The 26566-nt window shown below is 40.2% G+C and overlaps 3 protein-coding genes across 4 annotated transcripts in view; 2 read left to right on the forward strand and 1 right to left on the reverse strand.

Moving 5' to 3' along the window:
• Nucleotides 1–15251, forward strand: part of dip2bb (disco-interacting protein 2 homolog Bb) — a 44841-nt gene extending 29590 nt beyond the window's left edge. Inside the window, exons 15-38 of the mRNA XM_017415898.3 lie at nt 320–413; nt 501–620; nt 708–822; nt 1857–1996; nt 3841–3977; nt 4096–4176; nt 4267–4394; nt 4629–4743; nt 4889–5090; nt 5747–5859; nt 6513–6593; nt 6712–6835; nt 6972–7093; nt 7823–7934; nt 8559–8668; nt 9021–9151; nt 9241–9409; nt 9487–9657; nt 9746–9807; nt 10593–10650; nt 10738–10812; nt 10919–11093; nt 11299–11422; nt 11803–15251. Of these exons, the coding sequence (XP_017271387.1) occupies nt 320–413; nt 501–620; nt 708–822; nt 1857–1996; nt 3841–3977; nt 4096–4176; nt 4267–4394; nt 4629–4743; nt 4889–5090; nt 5747–5859; nt 6513–6593; nt 6712–6835; nt 6972–7093; nt 7823–7934; nt 8559–8668; nt 9021–9151; nt 9241–9409; nt 9487–9657; nt 9746–9807; nt 10593–10650; nt 10738–10812; nt 10919–11093; nt 11299–11422; nt 11803–12055 (3012 nt within the window). The 3' untranslated portion in view covers nt 12056–15251. The remainder of the gene's footprint in view (nt 1–319; nt 414–500; nt 621–707; nt 823–1856; nt 1997–3840; nt 3978–4095; nt 4177–4266; nt 4395–4628; nt 4744–4888; nt 5091–5746; nt 5860–6512; nt 6594–6711; nt 6836–6971; nt 7094–7822; nt 7935–8558; nt 8669–9020; nt 9152–9240; nt 9410–9486; nt 9658–9745; nt 9808–10592; nt 10651–10737; nt 10813–10918; nt 11094–11298; nt 11423–11802) is intronic.
• Nucleotides 15252–16571: 1320 nt separating this feature from the next.
• Nucleotides 16572–23712, forward strand: atf1 (activating transcription factor 1). 2 transcript variants are annotated; one of them, XM_017415675.3, is made up of 8 exons: nt 16572–16758; nt 17565–17668; nt 18638–18760; nt 20021–20118; nt 20208–20341; nt 20571–20753; nt 21222–21375; nt 22847–23712. In XM_017415675.3, the coding sequence occupies exons 2-8, from the start codon at nt 17570–17572 to the stop codon at nt 22989–22991; spliced, it is 936 nt and encodes a 311-aa protein (XP_017271164.1). In that variant the 5' UTR covers nt 16572–16758; nt 17565–17569; the 3' UTR covers nt 22992–23712. The 2 variants fall into 2 exon arrangements, with proteins under 2 accessions (XP_017271164.1, XP_017271165.1); XM_017415676.3 differs by lacking the exon at nt 17565–17668 and having other exon boundaries at nt 16573–16758.
• A 239-nt stretch (nt 23713–23951) lies between these two features.
• Nucleotides 23952–25477, reverse strand: LOC108235575 (methyltransferase-like protein 7A). Its single transcript, XM_017415677.3, has 2 exons — nt 24980–25477; nt 23952–24205 (listed from the first exon to the last, which is right to left on the reverse strand). Exons 1-2 carry the CDS (start codon nt 25475–25477, stop codon nt 23969–23971), a joined length of 735 nt encoding a protein of 244 aa, XP_017271166.1. The 3' UTR covers nt 23952–23968.
• Between the last annotated feature and the right edge of the window lie 1089 nt (nt 25478–26566).

Genomic DNA, 26566 nt, shown 5'->3' on the forward strand with positions numbered 1-26566 from the left:
TTAAAAACCCAAATTTTATGATATATTTACACCATAATTATTACAGAGAATTGAAATAAAAGACATTTAATGATTAAAAAAAATAGCAAAATGCATGCTAAGACTGTTTGTGTTGTCATTATACCCTTATTTAATAGGATCATTAGCACTTTTGGATATTTAAACAGCCAACAGATGGGGTCACACACCTTTGTCACTGTTATTTTATGGGTTGGAAGCTGAAAAGTTTGGGAACCACAGTTTTAGACTGCCATATTGTGGGATGTTACCAATGTAGGGGAAAAACTCAAATATTTTTGTTTTTGCTCTTCTTTTCCAGTCTATAATGAACAGGATACACACGATAAGCGTTCCCTATGCAGTGATGAAAGCTTGTCCCCTCTCCTGGGTGCAGAGGGTCCACATCCATAAAGGTAACCTGCACCAAACTTTCCAGCAGAAGTTTTGTTCCGTCAAAGGTTTGTGCAATAATTTGCCTTGTTGCTCCCGCTGCCGTGCAGCTCGTGTAGCTCTGGTGAAGTGCCGTGATCTGCACTGGGCCATGATGGCCCATCGGGACCAGAGAGATATCAGCTTAGCTTCTCTGCGAATGCTCATTGTTGCTGATGGTGCTAACCCTTGTGAGTACTTCACGAAGCCCATCTTTGTTGAACCGGCTCGCACAAATTACGTCCAGTACATTGAACTGCTTCCCTCCTCTCGTCCAGGGTCGGTCTCTTCCTGCGATGCCTTCCTGAATCTGTTTCAGCCGCACGGCTTGAAGCCTGAGGTCATCTGTCCTTGTGCCGCCTCTCCTGAGGCCATGACTGTAGCTATACGCAGGTACCTCACTGTCTCTATCTTTCCTGAAATGTTTTCTTGTTTATGTTGGGGGAAAAAGAGAGGATACAGATTAATTTCCGTTTCAAATTTTACCCCAAGACTCCTTCATGCCGTTCCACAACATCTGCTTATTTATCGTCTGCCCCAAATGGGATAATTCTCATCTCATATAAGACACTGCTGCCTAATTCATTTATCCCCACTGGGATCAAAATTTTAAACAATGTCTCTAAAGTAAGACTGAGTTGGGCAATACAATCTGTTTCTTGGTTCTGTAGTCAGGATTGTGAAATAAAGCCAACCTTTTTTTCTCTTTACATAAAAATCTGTATGACTTTGTATTTTCCTTTAGATTAAGTTTGTACTGTGTAGGTTTGATCTGTCATAATGTATAATAACTACTTAAAACATCTCATTTGTACCCCAGGTATTTTGTCTGTTACTTTTTTGCATAAGCATATTGTCTGCCAAGGGGCATGCATTGAAATCAGTCCCTTGAAGAAGTGCATATTGCTCCGCCGCCTTGCATGCCAAAATTTTAAACAAAAAGAATCTTGTGTGATCAGTTAACACTCGCAGTGTGTGATGGGGGTGACTCTCAGCTACTACCACATCAAATTTTAGCTCAGTGTCTGTAAATTGACTGCGTTATAGCCACTTTGTGTGTGCTAGAGTCAATTCGCTGCAGCAGCGAGCAATAATAATGATAATAATCTCTCATTTCATTGTTTCTGACCAATCAGAGCAGACTGAACGTCCCAGGAGCGCCAGGAGCTGAAACAAAGTGTGTCAGATAGATGGTGCTGTAACAGATTTAAGGCTGTGAATATAAGTGTTTGTTTTTTTATGACCTTATAAACTTCCTCTAGTCTGGTTGAGCACCGAAACAGCATCGTGACCCATGAGCTTGGTTAATAAAGCTGACAGAATCATGACAGTTTTCCTGCCACAGCTGGATATATGAAGATAACAGCATCAAACTGATTTTAACGGATGCAGATGCAGATGTTTTATCAAACTGTCTCCTTGTGTAGACCGGGAGTCCCGGGCGCACCCCTGCCGGCCCGTGCCATCCTCTCCCTGAGCGGCCTGAGCCACGGCGCCATCAGGGTCAATACAGAAGACAAGAACTCCGCTCTGACCGTACAAGATGTGGGACACGTCATGCCCGGAGGTGAGGATGGAAGGAAAGCTGCATGAGTCAAGAGAAAAGCAGGAAAAACAAAATGTCAGAGCGATACTTGTGAGAAAACATTATACGAACAGATAAAAAGTTAGCAGGGGAAACAGTCACGTCACCCACAAGAATGTCATCAAAAATGTTGGCTCAGAAGCTATAAATGTTGCAAACAAATTAAGTTATCACAAACAAATGATGAACTAGATAAGATTCATATCATGCATTTTTAAGTTGGGTGTCAATTTACAGCAAAACAAACAGAAAAGAGGTTGTAAAAGATCACCTTTTTTGTTTTTTTTGCACTTACTAAATTCATCCAACTTTTAATTATCTGTAAAGCAAAAATACTTTAGGTGTTATCAAAGCATTTAAATAATTACTATCACAGTTCCTGTCACTGTTCAGTGTATAATCCTGTTGCTGTCTCCATTATGCATGTCTCTTTATAGCTAGCAATGTGTTTTATCCTTAAGTAGGTTTTAAAATTGTTTTTTTTTTTAGTTTCAACACGTGGCAGGTCTCATCATGTATGTGGGAGCTCACTGGAGCAGTTCAACAGTCTTTACACCCAGCTGTGAAACACAGTGGAGGTTGTGTCATGGTTTGGGCTGTATTTTAGTCTGAAATGTTGATGGTCTCGTCAGAATTGATGGGACTTTCTACCATCTTGATTTTTATGCAACATGCATTGCTGTCTGAAAAGCAGCTTCATTTCTCAGATTAAAAATTAAAAATTAACCCATACTTATCAAGTGTTGGAAAAAATGAAATAAAAGTATTAGGGAGAGGTCGTTTTCACAGCACTTTTGAAATGAGCACAAAAAAACAACCAGCCTTGTATGTTGTCAGCAGCAGTCTGAGTGTCGATGCACGACGATGATGCCACGAAACAATCCTTTGTGGCCATGTTCCATGTCAGACCATGTAGACCACACATTGAGAGTGTTTAACTTGAAACCAAAGTGAGGTTCTTCTTTCTCCTTGGACTTCTCATTGTCCTGTGCGCCGGCCTCTTCTGTCAAATAAACAGTTTTAATGATTTGCTCAGAGAAGATAGCAGCTGCAGTGAGTCAGGATCACTGACTGGAAAATAAGGGGGCTTCGCGAGAAGACTTTCTGCATGACTAAATCGAGTCAAGTCAAAGTTTATAGTAAATATTTTACATCTAGTATATATACTTTACATTTTGAAACAATCTTTGTAGTCCAAAGGGCTGTAGAAGGTTAGTAAAATTAGTAAATAAACAATAAATCAGTAGTTTGTTTGAATATATGTCTATTCACTCATATGTGTAACTTTTGCCCGGTGTCAGTTTGCCTTTCTGTTTCTGAAAAATAGCAAAGACAATAATACACATGAAATTAAACTCCATCTGGAACTCAGTAAGGACTTGAATTATTCCATTCCAACTTTATTTGTAAAGCACAAAGCACAAAGATGACACAGTCACCAGAGTCAGTAGCTAAAAATATATCACTGAAAACTTTTAAAAGGGTCTATTCAGTGCTGTGGAAAGTTTTAAAACCGGATTGAAAAACCTGGAGAATGCTATTCTCCTCGAGAAAGAAGACTAACTGACTATATACTATCTTCTTGAGGGCTTAGGAGATAAAAGACAGTTTAGAAATGAGCCGAAAATTAGTGAAAGTTGTGGAATCCAGTCCAGGTTTTTTATTTAGAGGTTGCACTGCTGCACGTTTAAAAAGATTAGGGATTCCAACCAATTATCCTGGCCATAAAGGCATCATTTTCATTATCTAGAAGGACCAGTACCGTGGTTTAGTGGTTTAAATTATGGAAAATGTGTTTTACTAATGGTTCTGTTTTGTGCTTTCAGCTCTGATGTGCATAGTTAAGCCAGATGGACCTCCTCAGTTGTGTAAAACTGATGAGATAGGAGAGATAATAATCAATTCTCGTGCTGGGGGCACAATGTACTACGGCTTGCCTGGACTCACCAAAAACACCTTTGAGGTATGACAGGAGAAATGAGCCAACATTTTACAGTACATGTCCCGACAGACTCTGCGCTAATCAGCGCTCGTATTGTCTTCATGAAATGTGCTCCTGTCTTTGTTTTTGTTGCGCTCAGGTGATACCAGTCAATGCCAATGGAGTTCCTATTGGAGAGATTCCTTTTGTGCGGTCAGGACTGCTGGGCTTTGTGGGTCCAGTGAGTACGACTCTTTGATTAGAGCGTCAAAGCATTCCTCCCTAACAGCGTAATCGCTCAGCTGTGTGTTGTGTCCCCCCCCCTGCACAGGGCAGTCTGATCTTTGTGGTGGGGAAGATAGAAGGTTTGCTGATGGTTAGCGGGCGAAGACACAACGCTGACGACCTGGTGGCCACTGCTCTCGCCGTGGAGCCTGTTAAGACGGTGTACCGTGGAAGGTGAGGAGAAATTCAAATAAAAAAATGAACTCTCTGATGGGTGATGCACAGAACCTGATTCATCACCACTGACACCTTGTGGTACAAGAGGGGAGAAAAAGCAGCTCAAAAATGAAATACAGAGTCATTACGTCTCAGTTTTTTTTTTATTTTGTATGCTCCATGTTTGCGTTTAACTTCCTGGCCTCTGAAAAATCTTCGGTGTATTTATGTTTCCGTGTTTGTCTGTGTCAGGATTGCAGTGTTTTCAGTCACGGTGTTCTACGATGAGAGGGTTGTAATCGTGGCGGAGCAGAGGCCAGATGCCAGCGAGGAGGACAGCTTCCAGTGGATGAGCCGAGTGCTTCAGGTCAGTCAGCTCACTGTCTTTGTTCAGTGTTTTACTCTGAAACAACTTTCCTATTTACATCAGTGCTACCCCGCCATTACATGCGTCCTCTTCGTGTGTCTGCACCACCAGCATCGCTGCTCACGTTGTTTGATTTCCTCTGAAGGCTATCGACAGCATCCACCAGGTGGGCCTCTACTGTCTGGCTCTGGTCCCGGCCAACACCTTACCCAAAACTCCCCTGGGCGGCATCCACATCTCTGACACCAAGCAGTTCTTCTTAGAGGGCAACCTACATCCCTGCAACATCCTGATGTGTCCCCACACGTGTGTCACCAACCTGCCCAAACCTCGCCAGAAGCAGCCGGGTACGTCCGTCTGTCACAAAACGGACGAGATGCTCGAGATTTTACCTCCCGAGAGGAATGACTCGTGGTCTGTGCTGATATTCTGCCAGCACCAGGCTTTCTGAGAGGTTTTATTGTTTACGTGTCTCCTTATTGTGCAAAACAGCTAAAACAGTTCTCAATTCCACTGAATGCAGGAAACAAAGAAACAAATTCTGATTGTATTTTATTATCTCGGTTGAAGCAAATGTATCTTTAAAGTCAACATGTTTATAATAATGTGGGAATTATTTTATTATTGTTCAATTTATTAGCAATTACATCATTAGGTCATGCACTGCAGGCTGATCCAACCATAAATAAAGATTTCAGAGTATTTTTTATAAAATTGTGACTTAGAATACTATTCTTTAAATAAGCTGCTTAAATCACTTTTTTTCCTTCCTGTAATGGTACGATCTAAATCACAGAAATGATAAATAATCATTCCTAATATGCTTCCTTCCTCCATCTTATTTTGAAGCTACTGTATTGCTTTGGTTTACCGTTTATATACTTTATACTCTGAAGTAAAAGTGGGAGCCATGTTCATTTCCTGCACAAAGATCTCTTTTCCACCCGGGTTTTCCTCCTCCGCTTCACTCTTTCCTTCTGTTGTCTCGGCTTCTCTGCTGCAGTCGGCGTCGGTCCTGCGTCCGTCATGGTGGGAAACCTGGTGGCGGGGAAGCGGATCGCCCAGGCAGCGGGCCGGGACCTCGGCATGATCGAAGACCAGGATCTTGTCCGGAAGGTATAACCTGACTACAAACACTTGAACTCCCTCTTTCGTCCAGCCGCAAACTTTAAATCAGATGAATTATTAACAGTGTCTCCTCCAGAAGCTGCAGGACTCATGTGTGTGTGATTAATTAACGTTTAAAGTGCACATGAAAGATGAATCTTGAGGTCTGAAGACTGTATAGTGATGGTTGAGCTCAGGCGGAAGTCAGTTTTTATAGAAAAATCTGGATTCTTCTTTCTCTTTGCCCTCGACTCTCTCTGGATGTAGCTCTGTATGTGGCCCACTGTGATGGTAAGAATTCCCTCTGGCATGTTCCCCACACCCGTGTTTATTATCGTTCTGCGCTAACCTGTGCTGTATTGTGGCTTGATTTTATGTTCTGGTGTTAATTTCTGGCTAAAGCAGGAATTTGCATGTTTGTTTTACAAAATGTGCACCCTCTGTGGTTACCGTTTGTTTTTCAGCAGATGCACTTTACCTTTCACATCCTCAGTTACTGTTCATTACCTTAAAAGCTACACTGACTCAAAGTGAGCGGTGTAAATTGTTTGCACATTTTCAAGTAATGATTTGTGTTAGGGCAGCTATCTATTAAGGTATGCATCTCTAAGCACCACATTATATTTGTATAATACGTAATGATTTTTCTCATGTGATTACAGCATCAGTATTTGACGGAGGCTTTACAGTGGAGGGCGCAGACAGACCCGGACCACGTTCTCTACGTCCTTCTCAACGCAAAGGTGAGGCAAAAGTGACACAGCGCTTTGTTTAGGTCACTTTTGAGTGCGATCCACTCGTGGTGCGTTTAAGGTGCTGGTGTTTCTCGCTGTTCGTCCAACATTCTGTCTGCTTGTTCAGGGTGTGACCGTCGGCACGGCAACCTGCGTTCAGCTTCACAAGCGAGCTGAGAAGATCGCCGCAGCTCTGACAGAGAAGGGCAGCATCAACACCGGGGAGAACGTTGTGCTGCTCTATCCACCTGGTGCGCTCTGGCTCTGACTTTATGTTCACGCGCTTGAAGAATATATTTGTATGATCTGAACTGGTTTTGCAGTTTTTTTGTTTTTTGTTATAAATAACCAAACGGTTGTCCTTTATGTGTTTTGTTTTTTTCTCAGGCATTGATTTGATCGCAGCCTTTTACGGCTGTCTCTACGCTGGTTGTGTCCCAGTAAACGTCAGGCCTCCTCACCCTCAGAACCTGTCAGCCACTCTGCCTACAGTCCGCATGATTATTGACGTATGTGTGACGCCATTTTTTAACATTCACGTTTGGTAAACGTGACCATAGAGTTGGCTTTACATTTTATGCACATTTTTTTGTTCAGACATCACATTTATGCCAAGATGTCAAAAACCTGTGAGTTGGGGACATTGAATAATTTTTATTTTTGTGTGTATTTTAACTCAGTTTCCCTATTGCGTTACATTTATTATGACGAAAGTGGCATTTCATCATGAACACTTATTATCTTACCTGTTGTAGGTATGTAGCTCTCTCAACAATCTAAGTTTGGAGAAACAGAGTTTAATTCTGACTGGACTATCGAGTGAGGCTAAGGCCAAAGTGGACTGCTGTCATCTTGAAACGACATAAAAGAATTTTCTATTTTATTAACTTTAACTTTAACTTTAACATCAACATCGGTTTTGTACTGCATGGCTACAGCAGGTAAAATATTAGTTATGCATACCATTTCCACAAACTAATGCTTTTTAATTAATTAAAAATGATCTCTCCAGGTACAACACTCGTCATATTTTCCACTTTTAAACAATAATTTACCTGCTGAGAACACATTCAGTTCACAACACAAAGGCAACAACAAAGAAATTACCTCCAAATCTCAGGATCAGGAGGAAAATTGTGTTGAATGAATGGCTGTGAGGGTTTGTGTTATTTTTGCTGCAACTTCTTCATTTTTTTTTTTTTTATTTTTTTTTAGAAATAAATGTGTTTTGTTGACAGGTCAGTAAAGCCGCGTGCATCCTCACAACACAAAACCTCATGAGGACTCTGCGCTCCAAAGAGGCTGCAGCTTCGGTCAACATTAAAACATGGCCAACAATCATCGATACGGGTAATAAAGCGACTTGACCGATCACAACCGTGTGTTGAAACTGCATCTTATCACAGTTTGTAATGAATTACTTTAAGAAAAGTGACAGAGTGCATGACACACGGTTAGTTTTGCTCAACTTTAATGTGTATTTTAACCCTAAATTCTCCAGATGTATGACATTTAAAGTTGCATAATTGAGTAAAATCAGTCTGATTCAGTGACAGTATTTTTCAGCATTTGGAGTTCAGGTTTGTGGTGTTCAAGATAAAGTCAGATATGTTGATTCCAGTTTACTCATTTTGCAACATTTAGTCAAACAGAACAAAGACCATTTCTTTCAAATTTATCAACATTTTTTCATCAAAACTTAGATGTGTATGCTTCTTTCATTTGTTTTATCAGTTGTTGCTTACTGCCATATGTGTATCACTTTTTTTCCTTTGCGTAACTTCCTGTTTTTGTTTTATTTTTTGTGTGCAAAGCTTCTGTTGGCAAAATGTAAAAGCGATAAGCGTACCCTCTTCTACTGCATGCATGGAAGAAAAGCTAAATCCATCTGTTATTTCATTTTTGTTGGACCGTAATTGCTCGGTACACTTTTCCGTTTGTTCCACGTGAAACCTGCACGGCTCTTGTTTGCAGATGACCTTCCTCGCCGCCGGCCCCCACAGATCTACAAGCCGCCCACAGCAGAGATGATAGCTTATCTGGATTTTAGCGTTTCCACCACAGGCATGCTCACTGGTGTCAAGGTGAGACATGCTACTTGTGTGCATGTTTCTCACCATCTCAGGAATGTATTGAGTCTTCATGGTTCAGAGTATAAAAGTTGTTACAGTAAAGATGTGAAAAAGGAAGTTTGGTGTGAAACCAGCAACAGTGGCTTTAAATGTTGAATGTTTTTCTTTCCTTAGATTTATAACTGAATAAACATGAATGTTTAGTAATGTGTATTAAACTATTAGCAACACACCAAAATAATTTGCTGTGGATCCTTCATGGTTGGTAAATTTCTGTGAAGTGTTTTTGGTTTTAGTAAAACCTTTGCTGCTAGAAACAGGATCCAAAGCAATTAATCTTGTTTTCTGTGCCGGTGTGTGTCAGATCTCTCATGCAGCAGTCAGTGCACTGTGTCGCTCCATAAAGCTTCAGTGTGAGCTGTACTCCTCTCGTCAAATAGCCATCTGCATGGATCCCTACTGTGGTCTGGGCTTTGTCTTGTGGTGCCTCGCAAGGTAGGGTAAACCATCACTTTGTAAACATGGTGTCTGTCTCGTCTTCCTCGTTCATTTACCCAGTTATTTTTCCCCCCTTTGTCTCGTAGTGTTTACTCAGGTCACCAGTCCGTCCTGATTCCTCCTTTTGAGCTGGAGAGCTGCTTGTCTCTGTGGCTGAGCACGCTCAGTCAGTACCGCATCAGGGACACCTTCTGCTCCTACTCTGTGATGGAGCTCTGCACTAAAGGACTGGGTACTCAGACCGAGTCCCTCAGGGTGAGGGGTCCGCACGCCCAGAGTCAGGAATTGTAACCAAGCTGTGGATTCGATTGTTGTGTCTCGCTGTGTTTTAGGCCCGCGGTGTGAACTTGTCGTGTGTGCGGAGCTGCGTGGTGATAGCAGAGGAGCGACCTCGCCTCGCTCTCACTCAGTCCTTCTCTAAGCTGTTTAAGGACGTGGGACTGTCGTCCAGGGCTGTCAGCACTGCTTTTGGCTCCAGGGTTAACCTTGCTATCTGCCTGCAGGTGCGCCCAGCATCAGAATATGGCCTCTTCACAAACACATTAATTTATCGCTGACGTGTAAACCCTGTGTGACATCTTTGTGTTACAGGGCACCACTGGTCCTGATCCCTGCACGGTGTATGTGGACATGAAGTCTCTACGCCATGACAGGTGAGAGCACGAGTGTCATTTCAGACAATCTGATGAGCTGAAATAAAATTCTGCACATAGTTTAGTTTTAGCAAGATAAAAAAAAATGTTAGAATGCAAGTTTATGGTTTGGTGAAAAATAATGTCCTTGCCATTTGCAAGAATGTGCACACTCTCAGCGGCTTTGAGACTGTGCTGGCAAAAACCTAAAGAATGCAAGAAATTTACCGTAAATGCACCATTAGACCACAGAACCTTCTTTTTTTTGCTTTGTTTTAGTCCATCTTACTAATAAATACTTTCATTTAGGGCAACAGTGATGAACTATGTTCACAGAAGGTTTTCAGAGGTGATTAGAAAGATTCAGTGTTGGTTTTAAGTTTTGTCCTCAGACTGCAAATACTTTTACAAATTATCTGGATTTTGTCTGTGTTTGTTTTATCACTAACCATAAATGAAAACTTTCATTCTGTAGTTCATTAGAAGTTTTAGGATGGTTGTTTCAAAATTTGACCATGTATTCAAGTAGTAGTTATTTTTAATCTGTACCAAGTATGTTCTACTTTCTACAGTTTGTTTTAACCATCTCCCAACTTGTTTAAAATAGAAAAACAAACAGAATTTCATATTTTGATTCAGTTGTCTTTTATTAAATAAATTATTTACCAGCTTTACAAATCATACAGTACATATGACCGAGTGTGTCCTTTTGTTTTAACACACAAGATGCTGCCGATGTTACGAGCACAAGCATTAATTTGAAATGACAGCATGCGTCTACCTGGATATGTTGTTGTCCATTTCAGAGTGAGGCTGGTGGAAAGAGGAGCACCTCAGAGTCTTCCACTGATGGAGTCCGGCAAGGTGAGGTCCATCGATCCATTTCAGAAGTGTAGGTTGTGAACAAAATCAGAAGAAGCCACACTGATAATGTATTTCCTTCATTTTCAGATACTGCCAGGTGTTAGGGTGATAATTGTAAACCCTGAGACCAGAGGCCCACTTGGTGATTCTCATCTGGGAGAGGTAAGAGAGATGGTGTTCTGCTTTACCCCGATGACGTCATGTGAGATGTAACCCTGGTGAGGTGGTGTTTTGGGTGAAACTTGCTACATTCGTGCCGCTGTCTTAGATCTGGGTGAACAGCCCTCACAATGCCAGTGGCTACTACACCATCTACGGAGAGGAGAGTCTTCAGGCCGACCACTTCAACACCAAGCTCAGCTTTGGAGATCCACACACTTTATGGGCCAGAACCGGATACTTGGGTTTTGTGAAGAGGACGGAGCTGCTGGACGCCAGCGGAGGTAAGAATACAGATGTAACATCGAACATTAAAACAGGATAAACTGGAGTCGGGCAGTTTGAGTGCATGAGTTGTTAAATAAGCACGTTATTAACACTTTCACACTTATAACAATTATTTAAAAGACTCTTAAGGGACCGATGAGATTTTTTGCTTGACTGCACACTTTTCTGGGTCGCTCATCTTCTCCGCATCTCTTCCCTCAGATCGGCACGATGCTCTGTTTGTGGTGGGCTCACTGGATGAAACACTGGAGCTGCGAGGGCTGCGCTACCATCCCATTGACATTGAATTGTCGGTGTCACGAGCTCACCGAAGTATTGCTGAGAGGTGAGAACGCAGTGATTAGTTATTTACCTTAAAATGCCCCCCTTTTTTGTTTTTCAAAACGTAAATCATGACAGTGAAATTTACTTTGAAAGTCTCAGCTTCTTTAGTTGCTTTAGTGCACGTTATCATTGCTGGAACTGTGTGGAAGTTGTGGCACAAATAAAACAAAAGGTTTTGCTCTTACTTGGAACCAAAGTGAGTTCGTAGGAAAAGGAAATTTAATTTACAAATAGACATACTCTTTCAAGCTTAAGATATAAATGACAGTTTGTAATCATATCACAGTTTTAACAATCTGAATATTTTTTTATTTCTAACAGGGATCTCTCATTAAAGTGACCTGTTATTGCTGTTTAACCCTTTGTTCTCCCTCCTCCCAGTGCTGTGTTTACGTGGACTAATCTGCTGGTGGTGGTGTCAGAGCTGTGCGGTTCAGAGCAGGATGCTCTGGACCTGGTGCCTCTGATTACAAATGTGGTCCTGGAGGAGCACCACCTCATCGTGGGCGTGGTGGTTATTGTGGACCCGGGGGTGATCCCCATCAACTCCAGAGGAGAGAAGCAACGCATGCACCTTCGCGACTCGTTCCTCGCCGACCAGCTGGATCCCATCTACGTCGCTTACAACATGTGAGCGCTCGTGGTGATTTGGGTTTGTTTCGCAGTCACCCACCATCTTCGGCAGCATCGCGGATCAGCAGAGGGTGTAAAACAAAAAAAAAAGAGCATGACGCACCAACACTCAGCCCTGTGGGACACCAGCATTTCTTGGCCACTGCATGTCCGTGACGAGATCTGCCACATTTTGGGTTATTCACTGTGTTTTTATACGCTGATAAAACTTTGCAAATGGGACAGGGGTAACACGTACTGCAAAACAAAAAGAAAAGCAACGCCCCCGCTGTTTTTGTTTTTGTTTTATTTTTATGAGAGAGAGAGAAAGGGCACAACAGGTCACTTTTATAAAAGATACAATAGTCATGTCTTAGTGAAACTCTGCATTCTCATCCTATAGAGAAACCTCTTTTTGAGTCCATTAAAAGCATCTAACCCTAAATTACCAACTTTAAATAATTTTAATTTTCTAGCTTTTACCCAAACGCATGTTCTTAGTCCTCGTCATTTCTCAGCAACATGGATAAATAAGAGGGCAAGCTATAAAAACAGAAGTCTGTTTTAACCAGACTAAATCTGTTAAACCCCCATACTGAAGCCAAATAGATGTTCCTGCTCTGATATCTTTCCTGCCTTACAAAACGTCAGCCATACATTCCTCTCTTAACTTTTATTGACTTTGCTATTAATGGCTGTTTATTCTCTGACTAATAAAGTAAATTCTGACAGAAATTAAAAAGGGATCAAAATAAGAGGAAAGAGGCCATATTCTGTACTGTAACAATGAGGGTCTCCTTGTATTTTCGATACTGTACGTTAGTGTATATATATTTTTATTTGTATAAATGTATAAACGCTTTACTCACATCTCAGTTGGTGGTTTCTGGATGGGTCGCTTAGCTCGGAGACCATAATAGTAGCAGAAAGAGGATTGTAAATACGATTTAGTGGCTGAAAGTACGTTTGGCGTGGAGTATTAGCTACGAGGGAGGGTGAAGATAAATAACTTTAAAGCATTGTTAGTCGTATAGTTATAAATTTGCACTTTTTTTCAAAAATTGTCTATTTTATTATAACAATGAGGCATTATAACTGACGGTTCAGGAGCATGTAGGATGTTTGAAGAATCTCGAGTGGAGGAACTTTTGGAGTTTACAGCTATCACTGTTAAAGTCAGGAACTTTCCCTGTTATTGTCTGCGGAGAAAACTAAAACCAATGTTACGACTGTTTGCAGGCTGCCAGGTTATTTTGTTAAAAAAGAAAAAATATAAATAGGTCCACTGTTCATCTGACATCCATTGCCTTTATGTTGCCAAACAGGCGTGAACTTCTTGGTTTGTACAACATAATGGAGCGTTAGCGGGTTCAGTCTGTTTCCTCTCGGCACTCGGATGTTCAAACTGTGTTTTTGTGTTTGTGCAACTTTGTAAATAATTAGTTTGAACTCCAGAAGCATTCTTGTGTGTATTGTAGTCAGCAGAAGCGAGTCAACATGTGTCATAAATTATTTTCTGCAATCAGTCACTGAATTTATAAGCATCTTTGAATGCAGCTGCAAAGCTGAGCCACATTTAAACATCATCTACTGGCAAACGAAATCAAGATAAAAGCATAAAGTGCATCAAGATTGTTTATAAAAATGTATTTCATTTCATGCAATCGAGTGCTTTCCTATTGCTCTTTGTAATATATATATATATATATATTTTTATAGTATTTCAGTCAAGAAGCCCTAACAAAAACCTGTTAATATTTCTTTGGACTTTTGAAGTCTCAATATAAAATTCAGACAAACTAAACCCAGTTTTGGAGAGGATGTTACCAATTAAAAGTAAATGAGAATAACAATGATTTCTTTATGCATTTTGCACTGGAGGTACTAAAGTAGATTTCTACTGAGTGGACTAATACGATCACCGTTCACGGGACATTAAAAAGATAGTTCAGCTCTTTTGAAGTGGGGGTTCTGTGGAAAGGTTATGAATAATTAATATCTTACCTGTTCATAGATAGCTGTTTGAGCGACCTCAGTTTGGAGAAACGAAGTTTAATTCGGACTGGATTGACGAGTGAAATGCTAATCAGAGTGGACCCAAGATCAAATTGGATTTCTGTCGTCTTTAAAAGTACTCCAATCTTAATACAGTTCATGAGATCGCTAATTTATTCATCTGTACATCGACAGCAATTTCACTTTGCACATTTATTCCTGCAGAAATTTATACTATATTCCTGACTAGCTCATCAACCCAGTCAGAATTAAGCTCCATTTCTTCCAACTGGGGCCATTTATTGATTGTTCCTAATGTTTCCACAAAACCCCACTTAAAAATTAAAAAATCCTAAACTATTGCTTCAAGAGTGTTGGATATTTTTTAGACATTTACAGCTTGACATAAGGTTTTAGTCTACCTATAAGAAAAGTTCAATAGCGCTTCGTTTTAGCTTTAACATTGTGTCCTGCAGCTGCAGCAGAACGTTGACTCAGCCAAGAAGAGAATGGCTTGAAGTCCATCTCATTTTGAGGCACAAGTAGGGGAGATCAACAAGTATGAAACTGGACATTCAGGGAGTAAAACTCACACAACAGGGATGGGCCAGGTGGTCCCATAAATGCAATCTGTGAACAAGACCCATCTAATGTGGACATTTGTTAAAATTAATCTCTTTGTAATTATCACAGACCTTGCTAAAGAGCTAAAAAGAAAAGAGGGATCATGACAACCAGAGTCCATCTCTTTTCTGGGAAGTCTACAAGGGCTTCTTCTGATTCTTGCTCATTATTTTTCAACATCACAATTCTTACACACTATGCAATCCTAACGATGGTGCAATTTAATTTCAAAGCATACACAGTCTAGAGAAATAAACGAGATGCTAATATTTTTGTTATTATTACTAAGAGGGACTGATGAAATTCAACTTGTAGTGTACTTGAGACTGTATTCATCTCTCTTAAGTCAATATTTTGTGTATGCACTCTTTGTATGTTGTATTTTAATTATTTGGTGAAATCTATTCTTGCTTCGAGAGGGTGTGCTCCAACGATAGAATTTTTTTTAACTCATAAGGAGGTTTTTAACCTCACAGAGTTAAAAAAGATCCAAGTGGTACACGTCCAATTTTCCTTTTCTTTTCTACTTTGGTTTTGTTTGTTGTTTTCTATTTTATGTATCGGTAATACAGAATAAACAGATGCATTTAATCACTTAACGTGTGTGAACATTTTCTGTAATAATAATAAGGATTCAGTTTGCATTATTCAACAAAAACTGAATTGTTTTATATTTCCAATCAAAATTAAAGTAAATAGAGGATATAGACTACCACGTGGGTTAAACCTTGTTCCAAAGGCTGCAAATGCCACTAAATGCATTGCTTTAATTGCTAAAGACCAGTCTAAAAAGTCTAAGTTTTTCAAAAATAATCAAGAAAATTATTTTGATTTCAGGGACCGGAGATGTCAGGGGATTCAGACCAAAACATGAGACTTTCCCCCTTCATTGCTGTATTAAAACAATATTTACTCCACATTCAGTAATGCTGCTGAATTTGTTTTCACCTGGACAAAAGAAATGTTTCCTTTCAATATTCTCATCTTCAGTGTTTCAAAGAACATGATGTAAGTGCTTGGTAGATATTTGAATTTGTAATGTTTTTATGCCTAAATGCCACTAAATGCTTTCATTCAGTTATTTCATGTTTTTGACTTTTACAGTTTTTAACCAATAGATGTCAGATTGACTTAGTTACTCATTGCAAACTATGAACTCAAACATAAAAAGGTGCAGTCTGAAAGCATTTATTCCAGTAGTTTTCCAGATATACTGTAATCCAAGCACTTATCTGCAAACTTTACTCAACAAATCTGAGCGTAAATAAGTACCAATTAATCAAAATTGTCAAACTTCTCTGTCCCAAATGGTTACTCTATTGTTGTCATCATTGACCTATTTTCAGTCACTTCTGCTGTTTTCGTAGACATGTTATAGGCAGCCGCTCACAAATTTTGTTTACAAATTTAACCACTGATATGAGAAAATTAGAACAGATTTAGCTTTTTTACTCTATAATCTTTTATCAATCTTTATGACAGGAAGGCGTGCCTCTAAGCTATTTTTTTGTACTCAGTTGCTTTTATTTGTAGCCTATTTGAGCAAGCTTTGAAAGTGAAAAATGCAATTTCGCCCCGCTGTGTTTTGAATATAGATGGAGTGGCAGATAAAGTGAATCTGAAGATGTTATCATTGTTATAAAAGTGGAAGTGAAGACAAAAGGACCCCTGTGCACATGCATCATATCTTATCAGGAAACTGCTGATGCAAAGCCAGTCTGCAAGTTTCGTTTGGTCCACATTTTGTGGGATAATTGCCTGAACCAAAGTACAGTTTAAGCTTTACCCACCTTAAATACATAAAATCTTCAGAAAGTACAACTACAAGACAACCTGGCTTAGAAAAATTCAAGCACAAGATGCACAAACTTTTCCACCAATCACAACGCGAGAGGAGCTATTATGTAATGCTTCTTGCTCGGTGGCTCCGCCCATTTCCTTTGGGGGAAAAGGTGGTCAGCTATTTTTTAGCTGTCATCTTTGTGTTTTTAGCTGTTAGCCATAACTGCTAAGTAACTATACGGGTTACTTCTTTCACAAAAGTCTGTACACGAATTGCCCGAACTTCACGCTGTGAACAAGAGCAGTTAGACGTCATTCGAAAAGGTAAATTTCGGCTGACTGAGCGGTACTTTTTGTGCTCGTCCGTCTGTCTGTCTGCCTGCTCCGCCGTAGCCGTAATGGCGGCTGCAGCTTCGTCAACTCCTCGCCCGCTCTACGAAAAGGGAAGGGGTAGTTAGCTTAATGGCTCCTCGTATCGCTGACGTCTTTTGACGCGATAAGTTGCGTGCCAGTGACAAGACTAACATATATTTGCTCACTGGGGAAAACTGCCCGTGCGTCCCGCGGACCGGATTACCAGAACTTGTCGAGCTTTTTGCCCCGAAATTGTTGTTTTTTTAAACGCTTTAAAACATATCCGCTTAACCAGTTAGCTGCCGTTAACTCCTCCTCAGCCGCCGTAACGTTAGTCTAAGCAGCTCGAGCCCTCTGAAAATAACGGCTCCTTTTACGAGTGTGCACGTCCGCTCACGATGAAGTTACACTTATTTATTTATTAAACTGTGTTAATTCAATGAAAGTTTAAAAAAAAGTCCCACACCAGCTACTGAACGCTGATTGTTTCGTAACTCAAGTTAACCTTACTGGCGTTGACAAAAGAGGAAGTCGATATTTTGGTAACTTCGCATCATGTGAAAACTTTTAAATGTTTTTTTATTATTATTATTATTTTACCGAATCAACAAAACCAGTTTTCGTATAATAACGATGGCGTCAGAGCTGTTAATAGTGTCTGATTAATAAGGTAGCTTTTTTTTCGGTTCACAGCAGTTTTACATGCAGGAACCACCAGGACACTGTTGTAACATGGTCCAATGTAAAAAGGATAATATTTATTTATTTCTTCCCAGTTACTATGGAAGAAGTACAGCAGGGCAGCAATGGCACTGAGTCACGGGCTGCAACCATTCCCACCTCCATCACACCCTCTCAGTTCTCACAGATAGCCCAGCAGGTAACTAATCATTTTAGAAATGCCATCAAAAATAAGTTTGCACCAACACTGTAAAGAGGACACAGCCAGAAATTAGTTTCCAGGTGGGAAACTTGTGCCTGTCACCGTAACACTTTCACCGGGTTTATCTGAAAACAAAGAATTTCGTATGAAGGAGCTTGAAAACGCGACACGAAGCAGCTGTGAAAGCATTTCCAAACCCGAAATTCAGCGTTATCTAATGAAAGTCCTTCAATTTGCGCCGAATAATGTTCAAAATTTGCCATCGTCACTTCACTTCCTATTAGATATGGCCATAAAACTTTCAGCAAATGTTTAATGAATGTGCTACCTTATTCAGAAGTTAGGATTAATATTCTTCAGGTCTTTGTTAATTAACTATTAATGACCTTCATTCAGTCAAAATATTAAGTTTGTTACAGCATCACCACTGAGATCCGCTTTCTACACAACGTCAGATTTTTACCGGGGTTCGAACAGTACTTGCTGATGTATCAGATCTACTGATATTTGGTACGAAGGTTCTTTAAAACACAAATTATCAGCTCATTAGGTAGTTTTTGCGTCTACAGAAAGCGCGCTTTGGTCAGACCAGAAGTTCAGTTTTAGTTATCTCCCAAATCAGAAGTAAAAAAATTAGATGGTTATTAGTATTTTGGGTGTTTTTTTTCTTGTGCGTCGGCAATGCAGACTCCCAAAATTTGAGCTCACTAGTCAATAAAAAGGGATTTTTTTGTGTGTTTGAGGAATGCAGTGACTATTCATTTCACTTTTATAACAACAGAGTAGTTAAAGGAGTCTTGGTGGTAAAACAGTCTCTGTCTCCTCTAATAGCCAGGGGGGAAACGTGTGGAATTTGGGTAAAACTTTCATTTTTTGGTGAACTCTGCTTTACTTAAACACAAACTGAGACACAAACAATTTTTCTCAGTTGTTTTTTTGTTTTGTTTTGTCTCCATTTTTTTCTAGATGTCATTGGGTGGTTCTTCTGTGGCCGTTGTGCAGCTGCCTGGGGGTCAGTTTCAGGTTCAAGGAGTGATCCAGTCTGCGCAGCCATCAGTCATTCAGTCCCCTCAGGTGCACCCTGCACAGGTGAGAACTGCTGGTTCCTAATAACATCCATTTATACAAGCATTTGATTTCATATGACTGCTAAACAATCGGACATCTAATAATCCTCCTTAGATGCATGAAGCTCAAGATAATGTGCTCAAACAGACGATACAGAAATGTCATAAAGTTCCTACAGACTGCAAAAGTGTTTTATTTAACTGTTGGATGAGCACTGTATTCAGTTAGGATCTTCACAGTTTGTAGATTTCTGTGCATAAGATCTTTTTTAGACAATAAAGTGTTCTTGCACAAAAGAGCCATTTGTTACGCAGCTGTACAGTGATTTATCCAGACAGCGTAAGTGCAAGTGGATTGATTGAGCGCAGCACCAGCATCTGCTAATCAAACTCACAGAGTAAACATTTTTAAAACTCTGGTTGTGTAAACAACTACTCTGAACATTAGACTTCAAAATCTGGTTAAACAGAAAATGGACCGGGTCGTTCTAAGCATACGTATGTGTTATGTGTTTAACAGCACCTTATTAGATGTGGTTCTAACAAGAAACTGGACGAATATTCCTTAAAGTCTGTAGTTTTAAGAATAGTTCTCCATTTACTCTCACTGACTCCCTGGAGTTGTGTCTAAAACAACTTATTTTGTGGTAATATTCATAACTTGAATAATAAAACAGGTCAGTCACAGACAGTTAGTATTTCCACTAACAGGATAAAGTTAAAATTGTGCTAATAAATATAACCACTTTATCTATGATGAATTTGTCCACTTTGGATTAAACTATTTACATTTGACTTCTGTCAATCAAAACTCCAATGTTCTGACAAACACACGGCACAAACCATTCACTTTGGAACAATTACTTCTGGAAAAACAAATAAAGGACAAATGTTTTTCCACAAAAACTGTATACATATATGATGTAGATCACAGACACATTTTTAAGAGTACTTTTGCCTAATAAATGGTGGTGGAAATGTTTGGTTTGGCATTATGTTGCTGCATTGGGGGCTCAGAAGTTTATGTAAGAAACCGGACAAGATAAATTACTGTACATGTGCAGGTATTTTGTTGGCTGATGATTTTATTGTGACCACTGTAAACAAACAGTACATATATGTATATACTGTATATATTAGTATTGTACAGTATGTCATCTCTACCATTAGACACTGTTTCAAATAGAATCAAGTAATTGCTTTTCCAGATATGTATGAAAAAGCCATCTATGAAGATGGGATGTATCAATTATTTATATTTACATGCTTGTTCCACTTCTAGCCCCAGGGTACTGATAGTGAAGACTCACAGGACTCATCTGATAGTGGATCAGCAGCCCAAAAGACAAGAGAAATACTGGCAAGACGGCCTTCATATAGGTAATAAAAACATGAAGACTCAGAAAAAAAACATTTTTATTTAATGAATGGTAATTTCAAGCAATCACCTGACTTCATTTGTCCTACAGAAAAATCCTGAATGACCTTTCATCTGAGGAAACATCACACATCGAAGGAAAGGACGGCAGCCCTGCCTCCACAGGAGTGACAGGTGTTACAGTACCGACCACCCCAATCTACCAGACCAGCAGCGGACAGTACAGTAAGAACTGCTGCTGTCAATTTCTTGTACAGAAATTTGGACTGTCAACAAAGTGGGATTCAATGAGACATTTGTAATCACAGTACTTCTGGTTTTTGGTTTCTGTAAATTCAGGGATAATCATGGTTGTTATGTATAATTGCCTACAGTATTGTTTTGTGTTACATAGTATGAGCTAACCAGCAGGAAACAAGAACAAGTCCTGATTTGGTCTTTGTGATTATGTTAGTTACCATTGCTCCTAATGGCACAATCCAGCTGGCAACACCAGGGTCCGAAGGCATTCAGGGACTACAGGCCGTCACTATGGCCAACTCGAGTGGAGCACAGCAAGCCCCCACCATTCTTCAGTACGCTCAGACGCCTGATGGCCAGCAGATACTCGTGCCGAGCAATCAGGTCGTCGTACAAGGTGACCACTTACCAGATTTTACCACTGTTTTGTTCCAGTGTTGTAATTTTGTTTTCTTTTGTAAGCGGATGCATCTTGTGCCCCGTTGCATTCAGGTTAAACTTATGCTGCTTCACAAAATGCTCTTCCCTAAACTGTTCCAGGAAGAAAAGCTGCAGACTAAAACAGACTCTGACAAAAGGCAAAAAAAAAAGCTTGATAATGAAAAGCTTCTGTGCTGTATGCTATACAGATCAGACAAAAACACAAATATTTGCTTCATCACTTCTTTGGCTGCATGCAGCATTGTTCTTATTGTGTAGTTAGTTTCACAAGCAGCAGCTTCTATATGTGAACATTAGTACTGTTACTGTTAAACTACGATTCCACTGAAGTCTTTTAGAATAGACTTGACCCGTCAGTGGTAAAAAATGTGTGGGAGAGTGTCCATGACACGTGTTGTTATTTCTTCACTGTTGTTCCACTCAGGTGCAGGAGGAGAAATGCAAACATACCAGATTCGCACAGCACCCTCATCTGCCTCCCTCTCTCAGACCGTAGTTATGACCTCTCCTGTTGGACTGTCCCAGACTAAGTCTGATGATCCAACACTGAAGAGAGAAATTAGGCTTGCAAAGAACAGGTAAACACACACATTAACTCCAGGTAATGGAATATGGGTGACCACAGCGGTGCCTGTGGTGTTTGTTTGTGGACGTTTGAGGAATTCAAACTGAACTGTTTCTACATCAAAATTAGACTGGGAGTAGCCAGATAAGATTTGCATGTTTATTTATCATGCATACCTCATGAGGTGAGATGTTTTTTTGTTTTTTTTTTTCCCATCAGCGTTTAAGGGTAAGAAGGCCTGAAGAGTAATATTTATACACTTTAATAAAACAGTCATAATGGTTATCACTACACGCGGCAATGGCTCAGGAGGTAAGGGTTTGTCCTGTAACCGGAGGGCTGACGGTTCAAGCCCCCGTTTTGTCAGTCTCAGCCGTTGTGGCCTTGAGCAAAACACTTCACCCGCCTTGCCTACTGGTGGTGGTCAGAGGGCTCGGTGGCGCCGGTGTGATGGGAGCCTCACTTCTGTCAGCCCGCCCCAGGGCAGCTGTGGCTACAATGTAGCTCACCACCATCAGTGTATGAACGTGTGAATAAATGTGTGAATGATTGTAGAGTGAAGCGCTTTGGGGTCCTGGCCATTTACCATTTACACCTGTGATAAGGGACCAGCTAACATTGGACGACTGGTTTAATCCAGGCGGCTGGATCAGGGATGGGACAGCATGACCTCAGCTAGAACTGCATTACAGAATGTGGTAAAGATGTGGCATTTCAGCAATTTTTTTGTTTTTGTTTTTTAAATCAGGAATATTTTTTCAATTCAGAGTCAGAAATGCAAACCAAATTTTCTCAGAATTTTTCCTCACTTAACGAAAAGAAAACCTGCCGATATCTGACTTTGAGCACATTTTGAAAGTGTTAGAGATTCAGTCCAGCATCCAGTGACTCACTCTGCAGTCGTCGACTCAGCTTGGCTCAGATCAGATTGATGGGAACATGGCATCTGGTGTATATGCTAATGTTTAATGAGTGTTTGGGGTGCAAGAATGGACACTACTCACCTTTTTCTTCCAAAAATTTGTGTCTAAAAACCACGTCTCAAGCAGAGGTTTTAAAACTAGCTTTAATTTCTGGACAAAGACAGACAAGATTGAATTATCTGCAGCAAATCTGGTAATTCTAAGTCCTGTAGTGTGAGGCTGATGTCTAATGTCCAGTCAAACGAAGCAAACTAGTGGCGTAGTTCTACCAAAAGTTAATGCTGATTGGGAACTTTGATACAACACAGGCTGCAGGAGCCTGTGTGATAACACACCATGTTTTTGTAGCTTAAAGACATGTCCCATGTAAGTTAGTAGTTACTAAAAGTAAAGCATTTATTCAGCTTGTGTTAGGGGGTTTCCCTGCCTTTAAAAAGCACACTTCATGTGAAAACGATATCATTTGTTCATGTAATGGAGGTTGCATCGTGACAAACTCGAGTTGCATTCAAGGCACATTTTGCTTTCAGTTTGACAAACTGCACGTCCCCCTGTTTTCAGAGAGGCAGCCCGAGAGTGTCGACGGAAGAAAAAGGAGTATGTTAAATGCCTGGAAAACCGTGTCGCTGTACTCGAGAACCAAAACAAGACTCTGATCGAAGAACTCAAAACGTTAAAGGATCTTTACTGCGTTAAAACGGGATAACCTCTGTGTGTGCAGACCAAGGATTGAGACGGTGTCAGAGTGACACGCTTCAGTCATTTGGACAAGTCGGGGTTTCTGGGAACACTTCATTTCAGGCTGAGTCTCCAGTTTGTTGTCGTTTTTGTTTTTTGTTTTTGTTTTTTACTCTGATATAAAAGTGACTTAATACAGTGAGACCTACTGGACAAATTGGCCATTTTCCCCAACTGCTGTTTTTTAAGAGATAAAAAAAATTTGCTAACGCTATAACATTTATAGTTGTGTACATTTTTTAATACTGGGAAGTTTGAAATTATGAGCTTTAACGTTGAGTCTCAGTTTCCAAATGTATCCCTTTCCTTTCTCTTGTCTTTTTTTTTTAATGTTGCTGTCAGAGTTGGTTAATTTACCAGCAGCTGCAGAATTTTAACTGTATAATTATCACTCAGACATAATTTCTGTTTATCATATGAACCAGCAATTCCCCCTCTTTCCAGTAAGGAGGTGTTACAGTTTTCATTCCTTATATTTGTGCAATGGAGTATAAAGGGTAAGAGAAGCGATAACATTACGTGTGGTGTGTTTGGTCGTTACTTGGCAGTTACTTAGACAATCAGGGAAAAATTAAAAAAGCACAGAGTCCAGGTAATATTTATTATGTGCATCTTGGGAGAGTGGGGAAGAAACAAACTGTATGAAATGTTGCTGATTCTGTGAGTAAATAAATATATTTTCACTCAAAGTAGTGTGTGGCGGCTAACAACTGCAGAACATAAATATTTGTGCTTTTTCACTAACATGGATCTGGCTGCTTGGTTTTTGAAGTGTTGTGTAAACTACTGGTTAAAAAGATACGTGCTTTAGAGATAGATCTGACGGTGCAACATTTTCAAAAAGTTAAAAACCTGTAAACTATATTTGAAGTAATTCTCAGCTGAGTTTTAAAGCAGAACCAAAAATAGCACAAAGGGTTGGTAAATCAGCTTTTTCTCCAGCAGTCATTTGATAGAATATCCCATGATGTGTGGCCTTATCATTAAAGAAACCTCTGGAGCCTCGATGTGTCTTAGATGAAGCTCTGCGAAGCCAGCCGCCTCCAGGTCTTTCCATGTTGTTCTGGTTACTATGCATCCATCCCCAAGGTAGTACCAAAGAGGCTCAAATATGCACTGATAGAAGAATGTCCGCAACGACGAATCGGAGACGACGTGCTCCAAAAAGTAGAAGGCTCCTCCCTGAAAGAGAGCGCCAACAAAAACACGTGGAGCTGGTTTCTTATCACCACAAAGCTCAGCTTTCTGGCTGGATTATAAAGATATTCATTGCAATGTCATGAAGACGGGTGAAAATAATTCATATAGTAAGAAACAAAATGCTCTTAGTTGTTGTTGTTTTTTGTATATCAATAGTTAATGTGTCCTTTAAATTAAAAATCTGTAAGAAACAGAAACAGTCAAAGTGACTGAAAGTAAGTCAACAATGGTGACGTCCATTAAAGAGCTGTTTGGGATAGAGAAGTCTGACAATTTTGATGTATTGGTCCGTATTTATGCTCAGATTAGGGGGATATGTGCTTTGTTTACATTGAGTGCATACCTGCATGTCAGAATTACATCTTAATATTTCTGAAAAGCTACAGGAGTAAACTCTTTCAAGCTGCACTGTTTGATATAGTTCAGGATATGTTTCTGTTTACGTTTGATTACATAGTTTGCAATGAAGACCATGTCCACATGGTCACAATCAGTTGAGATTTGCCATCATAAACACTACAAATGATGCAAAATATAACAAGAAAATTCACTTTAGGGTCTTCAAATATACTCTGTTAATTGTAAACTTGTCAAAACATAGTAACGTCCTATCATTCTAAACTTAATTTATATTTTAAATTTCCTTTGTGATTATGTGGAACCTGCAAACATGTGTTGAACACAGAAACGAGAGATTTGATTGTCTATATTTAAAAAAAATCCCACTGTCCGTGAAGGCAGCACGGTGAGACTCACGGCTCTGAGGACTCTCCGGACCTCCTGCAGGACCTTCGGGACGTCGTCCACAGAGCACAGGACCAGCGTGCCGACTACGACGTCCGCGGACTCGTCCCGTATGTCCCTCATGTCCTCCGCGGAGACGGTTAAAAACCCCGCGTACGTCAGGTGCCCGTTCGCGTGCATGCGCCTCCGCAGGTACGGCTCGAAGTGCGGGTTGGGGTCGGCGCAGGTCACCGTGCAGCCGTGGGGGTAGAACTCGAAGTTGGCGCCGCTCCCGCAGCCGACCTCCAGCAGGCGGAGCGTGCCGTCGGGGTTCGCGAACCTCGCCAGGTTTCGGAAGAGCTCCCGCTTTACTTTGTGCATTTTGCGGTTGTATGAAAACGTGATGTTGTAGACGAGCAGGGGAAACAGACGTCTGTACAGACAGCGCAGGCCCATCATGTCCAGTAAATAAAGGGGGAAACTCAACGCCAGACAAAATAACCTGCAGAGTTTCATGAAATAAAAGCGCATTCTTTCTCCTGAATGAGTCTCAGGTTGAAACCTTGTGGTAAATTCAACTGAAAGACTGTAGAAGATCAAAAGATTACCTTGTTAAGTCGTTTCCGATGTTATGTCTTACTTTGACCACAAGATGGCGCAAACCGACAAGTGTGCTAAGAGGTACATTCAGGAAAGTTTCTATAATTTGTCTTTTTAACAATTTTTTTTAGGAAAATTAACCCTCCTATTGTGTTCATGCCTTGTTTACTGTTTAGACTAATTCTGAATCCATAACAATACATGTAGTGGATGTCTTTACTAATTGTTTTTTTATGTACAGTGCAAATTTACTTCCTCTTTTTTAATTTTTATGTTCTATAGGTGTCATATCTGAGCTCATACGACTTTGACTAAAAGAGGGTCATAATGTAGGGATTTGGTTTTCCTTCAACATATTTACAGAATAAATTGGGTGTTATTTATCACAAACTATTATTTGTCAAAGATAACCAAGGACACTTGTTTTTAAATCATCAAGACTTTGTTTTCTCAGTCAAGTGACCGCTGGGAATTTATCAGTGAAAAATGTACATAAGCCCAAATTTACAGCTGAAAACTTAACCATTTGATAAAAAATGCAGTCTAAATTCTGTAAAAAAACAAAACAAAAATGAATATATTACTAACAAAAGCCCAGTTTGTCACGTTACATTTTTTGCGTATCAGGTGCACGTACAACAGCGCGTGCTGATATTTGCATATGCTTTACAAAGTAATGTACTGTATTCACAGCCCGCTATGCTTGTTTTGACATGTCTTGGAGAACAGACATCACATCTGTTTTTTTTGCCTCTTCTTTCTGGTCGGTGCAGATTGTGCTTTTGGAGACACTAAGTTGGTCACGTTTATCAGTATGGTTTGAACTGACAGTTTTGATTAAAACACTGTTGTAATTGTTCAACATGTGTAGCTCCTGCGGGGGAAAGACTCCTGAGGTTGCCATGAAAGCCAAAAGAAGAGTGAGGTGTGTGTCTATCTAGAGACAACAGCACCTGAGGGTGTGGGAAATAGGGTGGCACAGTGGTGCAGTGGTTAGATGGGTGTGGGAAATGAATCATG

This window comes from Kryptolebias marmoratus, linkage group LG4 (genome assembly GCF_001649575.2).
Source record: "Kryptolebias marmoratus isolate JLee-2015 linkage group LG4, ASM164957v2, whole genome shotgun sequence".
Lineage (NCBI taxonomy): Eukaryota > Metazoa > Chordata > Actinopteri > Cyprinodontiformes > Rivulidae > Kryptolebias > Kryptolebias marmoratus.